Here is a 14021-nt window from a genome sequence, read left to right on the forward strand (position 1 = left end):
AGGGATGGAGTTGGCGGTTAGGGACTAACACAATGTCTTCGACACTTTGATAACAGTTAGAAATAGGCACTTTTAAATTTGCTTTGAAGTGTGATTTGCTTTATTAACTTGATATTTGAAGTGTCCTCATGCTATATCTGTTTATTACACACACAAAGGCACAGATTTTTTTTCCCTTTAAGTGGAAGCATTTTTGGAAAGACCAACCATTCCAAAAAGGAACATTACTGATTTTTTTTGTTTTAAATCTTGTAGGTATTTATAGTCATCAGCAACCTGCATTTGATTTTGAAAATCTGTCCCTTCAAAACTAAGATGGAAGTAATCCAGTTGACTATACTGGCACTTCTGGCAAATGGCCTTGGGGGCACAAACACAACGAACAATAACTCAACTTCAGTTCATGAATCAACTACCTTGACCCCTACAGTGTCCAGGTCAACAAAAGATGCGCCACTCATAACAAGTAGGCCTTCAACTGATCTTCCCAGCAACACCTCTACCTTGACAAGCACACCTCATACCACTTCACAGCTCATGTCCAAAACTTCACCTGAGACACCATCGATTCAGAATTCAACCTCTCAACCAATTTCATACATGACAACTATAAATCAGACTTCTAAGCCAACCACAATGACACCAATCACAAATGAACAAACCACTATTCCATCAACCACGCACAAGCCAACCACGCACAAGCCAACCACGCACAAGCCAACCACTGCTACTACAACCATCAAAAATGAAGGTAATGGAAGTGTGGGCAGGATTATTGCTTACATCGTTGGTGGCTTATTGTTGCTAATGTTGGTCACAATATGCATCCTTTTGCTGAGGAAAAGATGTTCAAGCTATCCTGTACAGGACGCTGCATGGGCAGGAACTTATCCAGGCTCTGATGAAGATGCTGTACTTGCAGTGGAGAACAATGATAATGATACTGCTCCAACGAAACGCCCGTCACTCACCACCTTCCTGTCTAAAAAAAAGCGTGAGTCCTTACTGGATCAATATAGCATGGATGTACAGGAGCCTGAAGGAATCATCAATCCTTCTTCACCCAAGAATGAAGAAAAGCTCATTGGGCCTGCTGAAGTCAAAGTGGAAAACGAAACAGGAAAGGAAACGTCTTCGAGTGAAGCACGTGAAACACAAAGCCAAGATTTTCCAACTCCTCCTGACGCACTAATTTCACTGAATGACAATGACCCAGCTACTCCACCACCTGCAACAGGTACCGAGGCTCCTGGCCCACCTCAGGAAGTTCCAGATGCAGATCCAAACATCACCAGCTTGCCCCCTCCTCCAATGGATTTTCTAGATCTTGTGAATGATCCTGATTTTCCACCACCGCTCCCTGAGACACAAGCCTAAAGTACTGGTCTTCAGTTTTAGCTTTCATGCCTGCAAAGCAAGTGTGCATTGGCTACAGGGTTGCAAGGCAGCAGGCATAAGCTGCGTTCCTACAACAACTGCTTTTGTGCATCAGCATTGCCGTACTATATTGTAAAAATCAGACATGTTAAAATAGCCGATCACTTCTTAAGCATAATACACTGCATCCTTTTGAAATGCAAAGTTGGAAGTGGGGTCATGATTTGAACCTATACATGCAAAATCCCCTGTAGACTGCTATTCCATTCATGCACTTCTTTTTTTAAATCAAAAGGGCAGCTATACAAGCTAATTCTCTCTCGATGTTTCATGCCCACCTCCGCAGAAACAATAGGTAACCCATTATCCATTCACCAATTTCCTTCTCATCAGCCAGAATTAAAGTGGTCAAATAGGAGGAAATGTTACATTTACATCCTGTATTTAGACAGCAAAGAATTAAAAAAAAAATAAGACTATAGATACACAGTTAGCTAAACAACCCCGAAAGCAGAGTTTAGCACACAAATCTTCGCTGGTTGAAATTAAAGACCATAAGACCATAAGACATAGGAGCGGAAGTAAGGCCATTCGGCCCATTGAGTCCACTCCACCATTCAATCATGGTTGATTTCAACTCCATTTACCCGCTCTCTCCCCATAGCCCTTAATTCCTCGAGAAATCAAGAATTTATCAATTTCTGTCTTGAAGACGCTTAACGTCTCGGCCTCCACAGCCCTCTGTGGCAATGAATTCCACAGACGTACCACTCTCTGGCTGAAGAAATTTCTCCTCATCTCTGTTCTAAAGTGACTCCCTTTTATTCTAAGGCTGTGCCCCCGCGTCCTAGTCTCCCCTGCTAATGGAAACAACTTCCCTACGTCCGTCCTATCTAAGCCGTTCATTATCTTGTAAGTTTCTATTAGATCTCCCCTCAACCTCCTAAACTCCAATGAATGCAATCCCACGATCCTTAGACGTTCATCGTATGTCAGGCCTACCATTCCCGGGATCATCCGTGTGAATCTCTGCTGGACCCGCTCCAGTGCCAGTATGTCCTTCCTGAGGTGTGGGGCCCAAAATTGCTCACAGTACTCCAAATGGGGCCTAACCAGTGCTTTATAAAGCCTCAGAAGTACATCCCTGCTTTTGTATTCCAAGCCTCTTGAGATAAATGACAACATTACATTTGCTTTCTTAATTACGGACTCAACCTGCAAGTTTACCTTTAGAGAATCCTGGACTAGGACTCCCAAGTCCCTTTGCACTTTAGCATTATGAATTTTGTCACCGTTTAGAAAATAGTCCATGCCTCTATTCTTTTTTCCAAAGTGCAAGACCTCGCACTTGCCCACGTTGAATTTCATCAGCCACTTCTTGGACCACTCTCCTAAACTGTCTAAATCTTTCTGCAGCCTCCCCACCTCCTCAATACTACCTGCCCCTCCACCTATCTTTGTATCATCGGCAAACTTGGCCAGAATGCCCCCAGTCCCGTCATCTAGATCGTTAATATATAAAGAGAACAGCTGTGGCCCCAACACTGAACCCTGCGGGACACCACTTGTCACCGGTTGCCATTCTGAGAAAGAACCTTTTATCCCAACTCTCTGCCTTCTGTCTGACAGCCAATCGTCAATCCATGTTAGTACCTTACCTCGAATACCATGGGCCCTTATTTTACTCAGCAGTCTCCCGTGAGGCACCTTGTCAAAGGCCTTTTGGAAGTCAAGATAGATAACATCCATTGGCTCTCCTTGGTCTAACCTATTTGTTATCTCTTCAAAGAACTCTAACAGGTTTGTCAGGCACGACCTCCCCTTACTAAATCCATGCTGACTTGTCCTAATCCGACCCTGCACTTCCAAGAGTTTAGAAATCTCATCCTTAACGATGGATTCTAGAATTTTGCCAACAACTGAGGTTAGGCTAATTGGCCTATAATTTTCCATCTTTTTTCTTGTTCCCTTCTTGAACAGTGGGGTTACAACAGCGATTTTCCAATCCTCTGGGACTTTCCCTGACTCCAGTGACTTTTGAAAGATCATAACTAACGCCTCCACTATTTCTTCAGCTATCTCCTTTAGAACTCTCGGATGTAGCCCATCTGGGCCCGGAGATTTATCAATTTTAGTTTCTCTAGCACTTTCTCCTTTGTGATGGCAACCATATTCAACTCTGCCCCCTGACTTTCCTGAATTGTTGGGATATTACTTGTGTCTTCTACTGTGAAGACTGACGCAAAGATTAAAGATGGAAAAAAGTCCAGAAAATAAAATGTGTACTATTCTGTACTCTGTACTAGTCCAAAGGTGTGCGGGTTAGGTGCATTGGCCATGCTAAATTGCCCCTTAGTGTTCCAGGATGTGTAGGTTAGAGGGATTAGCGGGGTAAATATTTGGAGTTATGGGGATAGGGCCTGGGTGAGGTTGTGGTCGGTGTAGACTCGATGGGTTGAATGGCCTCCTTCTGCACTGTTGGGATTCTAGGATTTTATGAACATGGGCTGATTTTGTTCAAACATTACGGGAATATATTTTATTGAGCTGCTGTTTAGAAAAGCATTCTTCAACAGACGAGAGTTTGCAATCTAAAATAAAAACAGCAAGTTATGCTTTGTAACCTTCCATGGGACTGCAGATTGCTTTGTGTTATATACCTGGATATGCTGGCCTTCCCCATATCTTTCTCCAGGTTTCCTTACACAATGTTCACTTATGTTCACTTACAGTCCTAAATTTTGCAAATATTTTAAAATAATCTAGATCTGCATATTTTAAATCAGTAAGTTTTAGTTTATATGTTATACCTGAATTTGAGATAATAAAGGCAATGAAAAGGTCAACTGGCGTTTACATTTGTGTATTCTCTTACATTAGTGGACAAGAATGCCAAATAAAGATCTCAAATGAGGCAAATGGAATACTGACGTTAGAACAAAGAACAACACAGCACAGGAACAGGCCCTTCGGCCCTCCAAGCCCGCGCCGCTCCCTGGTCCAAACTAGACCATTCTTTTGTATCCCTCCATTCCCACTCCGTTCATGTGGCTATCAAGATAAGTCTTAAACGTTCCCAGTGTGTCCGCCTCCACCACCTTGCCCGGCAGCGCATTCCAGGCCCCCACCACCCTCTGTGTAAAATACGTCCTTCTGATATCCGTGTTAAACCTCCCCCACCTCACCTTGAACCTATTGACCCCTCGTGAACATCACCACCGACCTGGGAAAAAGCTTCCCACCGTACACCCTGTCTATGCCTTTCATAATTTTATACACCTCTATTAGGTCACCCCTCATCTCCCCCGTCTTTCCAGTGAGAACAACCCCAGTTTACCCAATCTCTCCTCATAACTAAGCCCTTCCATACCAGGCAACATCCTAGTAAACCTCCTCTGTACTCTCTCTAAAGCCTCCACGTCCTTCTGGTAGTGTGGCAACCAGAACTGGACGCAGTATTCCAAATGCAGCCGAACCAACGTTCTATACAACTGCAACATCAGACCCCAACTTTTATACTCTATGCCCCATCCTATAAAGGCAAGCATGCCATATGCCTTCTTCACCACCTTCTCCACCTGTGACGTCACCTTCAAGGATCTGTGGACTTGCACACCCAGGTCCCTCTGCGTATCTACACCCTTTATGGTTCTGCCATTTATCGTATAGCTCCTCCCTATATTATTTCTACCAAAATGCATCACATCGCATTCATCAGGATTGAACTCCATCTGCCATTTCTTTGCCCAAATTTCCAGCCTATCTATATCCTTCTGTAGCCTCTGACAATGTTCCTCACTGTCTGCAAGTCCAGCCATTTTCGTGTCATCCACAAACTTACTGATCACCCCAGTTACACCTTCTTCCAGATCGTTTATATAAATCACAAACAGCAGAGGTCCCAATACGGAGCCCTGCGGAACACCACTAGTCACAGACATCCAGCCGGAAAAAGACCCTTCCACTACCACCCTCTGTCTTCTGTGGCCAAGCCAGTTCTCCACCCATCTAGCCACCTCCCCCTTTATCCCATGAGATCCAACCTTTTGCACCAACCTACCATGAGGGACTTTGTCAAACGCTTTACTAAAGTCCATATAGACGACATCCACGGCCGTTCCCTCGGCAACCATTCTAGTCACCTCTTCAAAAAACTCCACCAGGTTAGTGAGGCATGACCTCCCTCTCACAAAACGATGCTGACTATCGTTAATGAGTTTATTCCTTTCTAAATGCGCATACATCCTATCTCTAAGAATCCTCTCCAACAACTTCCCCACCACGGACGTCAAGCTCACCGGCCTATAATTTCCCAGGTTATCCTTCCTACCCTTCTTAAATAATGGGACCACATTAGCTATCCTCCAATCCTCTGGGACCTCACCTGTGTCCAGTGACGAGACAAAGATTTGCGTCAGAGGCCCAGCGATTTAATCTCTCGTCTCCCTGAGCAGCCTTGGATAGATTCCATCAGGCCCTGGGGATTTGTCAGTCTTTATATTCCCTAAAAAACCTAACACTTCCTCCCTTGTAATGGAGATTTTCTCTAACGGGTCAACACTCCCCTCCGAGACACTCCCAGTCAACACATCCCTCTCCTTTGTGAATACCGATGCAAAGTATTCATTTAGGATCTCCCCTACTTCTTTGGGCTCTAAGCATAATTCCCCACTTTTGTCCGAGAGGTCCGATTTTTTCCCTGACAACCCTTTTGTTCCTAACGTATGAATAAAATGCCTTGGGATTCTCCTTAATCCTGTCTGCCAAGGACATTTCGTGACCCCTTTTTGCCCTTCTAATTCCTCGTTTGAGTTCTTTTCTACTTTCTTTGTATTCCTCCAGAGCTCCCTCCGTTTTTCGCTGCCTGGACCTAACGTACGCCTCTCTTTTCTTTTTGACCAATCCCTCAATTTCCCTGGTTATCCACGGTTCTCGAATCCTACCCTTCCTATCCTTTTTTACAGGCACATGCCTATCCTGCAGCCCTAACAACTGTTCCTTAAAAGACTCCCACATGCCAGATGTGGATTTACCCTCAAACAGCCTCTCCCAATCAACAGCTGCCAATTTCTGCCTAATCCCACTGAAGTTAGCCTTCCCCCAATCCAACACTTTACCCTTGGGACACCACTCATCCTTTTCCATCACTATCCTAAAGCTAACAGAATTGTGGTCACTATTTGCCACATGTTCCCCTACCGAAACTTTAAAGACCTGACCGGGCTCATTCCCCAGTACTAGGTCCAGTATAGCCCCCTCTCTAGTCGGGCTATCTACATATTGTTCCAAAGAACCCTCCTGTACGCATTTTACAAATTCCTCCCCATTCAGACTCCCAGCCCTATGCGATTTCCAGTCTATACCAGGGAAATTGAAGTCTCCCACTACAACAACCCTATTTTTCCTGCACCTATCCATTATCTCCTGACATATCCGTTCTTCCACTTCCCTTGGGCTGTTGGGGGGCCTGTAGTATACCCCCAACATATTGACTGCGCCCTTCCTGTTTCTGAGCTCCACCCACAGTGACTCGTTACACAACCTCCACACTATCCAAAACAATATACTTGTTTTGGAGGGGGACAACCACAGGTGACCCCTCCACGAATTGCTCACTCCCCTCCCCTCTCACACCTGTTGCCGAGCCCTTCCTATTACGAGAGACAGCCACTGGAATACTCTCTGGTACGTTACCCTTATGACCTTTACTCCTCCTAACTGTGACCCACGTGTCTTCCCCGAGGCCCCGGTGTAACTACTTGCCTATAACTCATGTCTATTTGTCTCTCATATTTGTTATCATATTTATTAGTTACAAGGAAGGCTTACATTAACACTGCGATGATGTTCCCCTTGTGAAATTCCCCTAGTCGCCACACTCCGGCGCCAGTTTGGGTCAATGCACCCTAACCAGCACGTCTTTCAGACTGTGGGAGGAAACCGGAGCACTGGGAGGAAACCCACGCAGACACGGGGAGAATGTGCAGACTCCACACAGACAGTGACCCAAGCCGGGAACTGAACCCAGGTTCCTGGCACTGAGGGGCAGCAGTGCTGACCACTGTGCCACCATGCCGCCCCTAGATCTGTAGAATGTATGAATTTTGACAATTACAACTTCTGTGACCACCTTCGGAAATAGAGTAAAGCAGTAAAAAAGAGAGAGGGCTGTTGCAAAAGAGGACATTTTAAAAATAGAATCAGATTGACTGTTCAATATCTCTGCCAACTTAACGCAGCTAAATGCGAAACAAAAAACGTGAAGAAACTAAATGGGCCAGTGTACGCATATGGAATTAATTAATTGGAGGTTCGCAGTGGGGTTGGGAAGTCTTTATTGTCATCTTCATTGCATTGTCCAGACAGTGCAGCGAGGCAATTAAAAAAATTAATGGAATGGTCGGATACAAGTGTTTCAGAACGAATTCAGAGAAAGGAGACAAGACTGATTCCAAAAATAGAGATGAGGTGTGCCATGAGGAAACATCTGAAAAATCTGAACTTTTCAACTTAAAGTGGTTAAGAGGAGATTGCAAATGATACAGGTAACTGGTTAAAGAGAGACAGCTGCAAAGTCAGAAGACACCCAATGGAAGCTGGTGACATAAAAAGAGGAAGCTCTCCTCTCACAAAAAGTCCAATAAACATTTACATGGCCAGTCAGGTGAATACAGGAAAAAAAGCATTGGTGTTTCCCCAACATACAACCAGACTGCGTGACAGGAGAGTTTCTGTACTAGGTAGGTATGAGGGGCGGCATGGGTAGCAGAGTGGTTAGCACTGCTGCCTCACAGCGCCAGGGACCCGGGTTCAATTCCGGCCTTGGGTCACTGCCCGAGCGGAATTTGCATGTTCTCCTTGTGTCTACGTGGGTTTCCTCCGGCTGCTCCGGTTTCCTCCCACTGTCCAAAGATGTGCAGATTAGGTGGATTGGCCATACTAAATTGCCCCAAGATGTGTAGGTTAAATGGGTTTGCCACGGTAAATGTGTGGGGTTATGGGGAATAGGGTCAGTGAGAGGGCCTGGGTGACATGCTCTATCAGAGAGTCGGTGCAGACTCAATGGGCTGAAGCTGCGCTGTAGGGATTCTATGATCCTGGATGGTCCAGATGACAATCTCAACTCTGGCTTTTCTTCCATGTCAGTCCAACGACCAACAGTAAATATTTGGACAACGCTTTGATATACATGATCAGCTGGTCAGGGGGAAACCAGTCAATTATTATTTGAATATTTTATCCATGATCCAGTTAACGGCAAGAGCTCTGACACTGACACTCTTATTTATTTGGCAAAAATAAGCATAACCGGAGACACCCCAAAGCACTTCAGTCAATCGCGGGTGGGATTCTCCAGGCTCACTTGCCCTGCCTCAGCTGCCAGCCAGAACAGAGAATTTGACCCTCAACCAAAATTCCATTCACCGCAGCAGCACCAGAGAATCCCGGACGTGGTTGGGAGTTTTCCAGCGTAAATATTTTTCCTTTCAAAATAAAAATGTAGTTGATGTTGTAGTAAACATAGTTTCTTCTGAGCTTTGCGAAATGAAAGTTTAAGATTGGGGAAAGAAGCCAAGAAAGACAAAAACAAAAGCAGCCAGAGAAAGCAAAGAAGAATTGGTTCAATTTGAGCAGTTTAGTGGTTTGGAGCAAATTGGCAAAGTAACTCAAGTCCAATATCAGCTACAGGAGAAGACAAAGCCAAGCGTTGAATGGAGCATTTTGCTTGAGGGAGGTGGAAGCAGTTCACTGCAGAGGATGATTTAACACTGACAAGGTAGTGTGAATAATCCTGGAGTCATGAGGTTGTAAGTCTTAATATTAATACCAAAATGTTAAGGATGGCATTTGACTACCAGTGATTCTGTTGCCACAAAGCTGAATGGTTAAAAAGAAAATAGAAAGACCTGTATTCACCACCACAGGATGTCTCAAAGCACTGGGGCTTTGATTCGTATGCTTAAGGCCTGGAATGGATTTTGAACCCACAACCTTTAGAACCAGAGGTGAGAATGCAACCAAGTGAGTCAGACCCGACTCAAATATTGGGCATTCCTCAGAGATATAAGTGCTGAATGAACCCATGATATATAAGCTGGACTCTGCTTGCTGAGTCTGTAATTTGAATTAGATCACGTAAGATCAACCTAGTTGCTGTTATGCTGTTGAAACGGCAAAACAAATGTTCTTTACTACGTAACTATTCGAAAAGGCTCTCATGTATACAAGAAAAAGGAAATTATCACAGGGTTTACGAGTACCAATATAAAAATTTAACCAGTATGGTGGCACAGTGTTTAGCACTGCTGCCTCACAGCGTCAGGGACCCGGATTCAATTCTGACCTTAGCTGACTGTGTGGAGTTTCCCCGTGTCTGCGTAGATTTTGTCAGGGTGCTCTGGTTTCCTCCCACAGTCCAAAGATGTGTGGGTTAGGTTGATTGGACGTGCTAGGGGAACTATGTGGGGTTATGGGGATAGGGCCTGGGTGGGATTATTGTCAAATGTAGGCTAGATGAACCAAATGGTCTCCTTTTGCACTGTACGGATTCTATGATCTGTGCCCACTCTCGGCTCCATTTTAAATTGCCGCAGTCTATTGCTTTACATCATTTTGTTAAAACTACATTAGATATGATTATGAAATGTCATTCATTCTCCCAGAGTCTCAGAATATTACATTATTAATGCATAAGTGAGGCAAACATTATTTATTTGTTTCTCGAAATATCACCTAACTTGCATAGTGTGTGATAGGATTGATGTTCAACTTGCATAGAAACTTATTCCACCAATTCTGCAACTTATATACAGTACACACTGATGCCAGAATGCATCAGTGGTGGAAGGAGTGAATGTTTCAGTTGGTGGCTTGGGTGGAAATCAAGCAGGTTGCTTTGCCTCGGATGGTGCCAAGATTCAAGTGTTGTTGGAGTTGCACAAGTGGACAGTTTTCATCACACTCCCGACTTGTGCCTTGTAGATGATGGACAGGCTTTGGAGAGTCAGGTGGCAACATATTGTCTGCATAATTCGCAGCCTCTGACCTGCTCTTGTAGCCACACAGCTGGTCCAGTTCAGTTTCTGGTCAATGATAACCATCAAGTTGTTGAGTGAGAGATTCAGTGATGGTACTGCCATTAAATGTCAAGGGATGATGGTCACCGCCTGGCACTTGTGTGTGGTGCAAACGTTACTTGCTATTTATCAGCCCAGGTCATGTTGTCCAGATATTGCTGCATAATGGCACCAAAAACTTCGGTATCTAAGGAGTTATGAATGGCGTTGAAGATTTCTGAGCAGTGAACATCCCCACTTGCAACCTTGTGATGCAGAGGTCATTGATAAAGTTGTTGAAAGCGGCTGGGGCGACGCTGCAGCAATGTCCTGGGACTGAGATGATTGGAGTTCAACAACCATAGCCAATTTCTTTCTGCCACTGACTTTTACCCACTGACTTCAATTTTCTTAGATTGTGGTTGAATATAATTCTGCTGCTTCTGAAGGCTCACAGCATCTCACGGATGCCCAGTTTTGAGTGCCTAGTCTGTTATTCTATCCCATTTATCATAGAATCCCTACAGTGCAGAAGGAGGCCATTCAACCCATCGAGTCTGCACCGACAACAATCCCACCCAGGCCCTACCCCCATCACCCCACATATTTGCCCTACGCATCCCAGGACACTAAGGGGCAATTTAGCATGGCCAATCAACCTACAGAATCATACCATACAAGCAATGTCCCAGACACCACCATCCCAGGCTATTAAGCAGTGGTAGTGCTTATGCTCAGTGTGAAGAGAGGGCTTTGCGGTGATCATTTCTACTTATTCCTTCAGGGAAAGATGTTTTGTGACAGGTAGATTGGTGAGGGGAAGCTCTGGAAGATTTCTCCCTCTTGCTGCTTCCTTCACCACCTGCTGGCAGATGTTCAGGACTCAGTCAGCTCGGTCAGTAATGGTGCTGCCATGTCACACTTGATGATAGATATTGAAGTCCCCTAACCACGTTCAGTGCTTTCTCCAAGTGGTGTTCAACATGGAAGAATACCAGTAGGTAGAAATCAGCAGGAGGCTTTCTTGCCTACGTGTGACCTAATGCTGTAAGACTTCATGGGGTCTGGAAACAATGGTAAAGACTCCTAGGGTAACTCCCTCCTGACTAAAAACCACTGCGCCGCAGCCTCTGCTGTGCCTGTGCTACCGGTGGCACAGGTCATAGCCTGGGATGGTGATGTCTGGGACATTGCTTGTATGGTATGATTCCGTAGGTATGACTATTTCAGGCTGCAGTTTGATTAGTCTGTGGGACAGATCTCCCAATATTGGTAACAAATCCCCAGATGGTCATTAGGCTGGCTTTGCTGGGTTGTCAGGACTATGCGCGCCATTGTTATCTATAGTACCAAAATCAATGCCAGGTCATCCATCTGGTTTTGTTCCTTTTGACTTCTTTTTAACAGTTTTGTACAACTGGGTTAACACATAAGAATCAACCACATTGCCGTGGATCTAGAATCACATGCAAGCCAGTTCCGGAAAGAAGAACAGATTTCTTTCTCGAAAGGAAATTAGTGAACCAGATGGGATTTTACAACAATCAATGATAGCTCCATGGCACCATTTTAGCATAAGTCTCACAACACCAGGTTAAAGTCCAACAGGTTTATTTGGTAGCAAAAGCCACTAGCTTTCGGAACGCTGCTCCTTCGTCAGGTAAGTGGGAGTTCTGTTCACAAACAAGGCATATAAAGACACAAACTCAATTTACAAAATAATGTAATTTACAAAATGTAACCCTGTGGGTTTCCTCCAGTTGCTCCGGTTTCCTCCCACAGTCTGAAAGACGTGGATTGAGCATGGTAAATTCTCCCTCAGTGTACCTGAACAGGCACCGGAATAGAACATAGAACAGTACAGTACAGGCCCTTCGGCCCACAATGTTGTGCCGAACGTTTTCCGAAACCAAGATCAAGCTATCCCACTCCCTATCATTCTAGTGTGCTCCATGTGCCTATCCAATAACCGCTTGAAAGTTCCTAAAGTGTCTGACTCCACTATCACAGCAGGCAGTCCATTCAACACCCCAACCACTCTCTGAGTAAAGAACTTACCTCGTACATCCCTCCTATATCTTCCACCACAAACCTTATAGTTATGCCCCCTAGTGACAGCTACATCTACCCGAGGAAATAGTCTCTGAACGTCCACTCTATCTATCCCCCTCATCATCTTATAAACCTCTATTAAGTCGCCTCTCAACCTCCTCCGCTCTAAAGAGAAAAGCCCTAACTCCCTCAACCTTTCCTCATAAGACCTACCCTCCAAACCAGGCAGAATCCTGGTAAATCTCCTTTGCACTCTTTCCAGAGCTTCCACATCCTTCTTATAGTGAGGTGACCAGAACTGCACACAATATTCCAAATGTGGTCTCACCAAGGTCCTGTACAGTTGCAGCATAACCCCACGGCTCTTAAACTCCAACCCCCTGTTAATAAAAGCTAACACACTATAGGCCTTCTTCACAGCTCTATCCACTTGAGCCTGTTAATAAAAGCTAACACACTATAGGCCTTCTTCACAGCTCTATCCACTTGAGTGGCAACCTTCAGAGATCTGTGGATATGAACCCCAAGATCTCTCTGTTCCTCCACATTCCTCAGAACCCTACCTTTGACCCTGTAATCCGCATTCAAATTTGTCCTACCAAAATGAATCACCTCGCACTTATCAGGGTTAAACTCCATCTGCCATTTTTCGGCCCAGCTCTGCTTCCTATCAATGTCTCTTTGCAGCCTACAACAGCCCTCCACCTCATCTACTACTCCACCAATCTTGGTGTCATCAGCAAATTTACTGATCCACCCTTCAGCCCTCTCCTCCAAGTCATTAATAAAAATCACAAATAGCAGAGGACCCAGCACTGATCCTTGTGGTACACCACTGGTAACTGGTCTCCAGTCTGAAAATTTTCCATCCACCACCACCCTCTGTCTTCTATGAGATATGATGTGGAGATGCCGGCGTTGGACTGGGGTAAACACAGTAAGAAGTTTAACAACACCAGGTTAAAGTCCAACAGGTTTATTTGGTAGCAAAAGCCACACAAGCTTTCGGAGCTCTAAGCCCCTTCTTCAGGTGAGTGGGAATTCTGTTCACAAACAGAGCATATAAAGACACAGACTCAATTTACATGAATAATGGTTGGAATGCGAATACTTACAACTAATCAAGTCTTTAAGAAACAAAACAATGTGAGTGGAGAGAGCATCAAGACAGGCTAAAAAGATGTGTATTGTCTCCAGACAAGACAGCCAGTGAAACTCTGCAGGTCTAGGCAACTGTGGGGGTTACAAATAGTGTGACATGAACCCAATATCCCAGTTGAGGCCGTCCTCGTGTGTGCGGAACTTGGCTATCAGTTTCTGCTCAGCGACTCTGCGCTGTCGCGAAGGCCGTCTTGGAGAACGCTTACCCGAATATCAGAGGCCGAATGCCCGTGACCGCTGAAGTGCTCCCCAACAGGAAGAGAACAGTCTTGCCTGGTGATTGTCGAGCGGTGTTCATTCATCCGTTGTCGCAGCGTCTGCATAGTTTCCCCAATGTACCATGCCTCGGGACATCCTTTTTTGCAGCGTATCAGG

The 14021-nt window shown here is 44.9% G+C and overlaps 1 protein-coding gene across 1 annotated transcript; it reads left to right on the top strand.

The window, feature by feature from the left end:
* The first annotated feature begins 260 nt into the window (after positions 1–260).
* Positions 261–4215, top strand: LOC144501240 (uncharacterized). Its single transcript, XM_078224713.1, has one exon. It carries the CDS (start codon positions 316–318, stop codon positions 1375–1377), a length of 1062 nt encoding a protein of 353 aa, XP_078080839.1. The 5' UTR covers positions 261–315; the 3' UTR covers positions 1378–4215.
* Positions 4216–14021: the final 9806 nt, after the last annotated feature.

This window comes from Mustelus asterias, chromosome 12 (genome assembly GCF_964213995.1).
Source record: "Mustelus asterias chromosome 12, sMusAst1.hap1.1, whole genome shotgun sequence".
Lineage (NCBI taxonomy): Eukaryota > Metazoa > Chordata > Chondrichthyes > Carcharhiniformes > Triakidae > Mustelus > Mustelus asterias.

Excerpts from the sequence above, each read along its gene's own strand:
- LOC144501240 (XM_078224713.1), top strand. The coding sequence starts at position 316 with ATGGAAGTAATCCAGTTGACTATACTGGCACTTCTGGCAAATGGCCTT.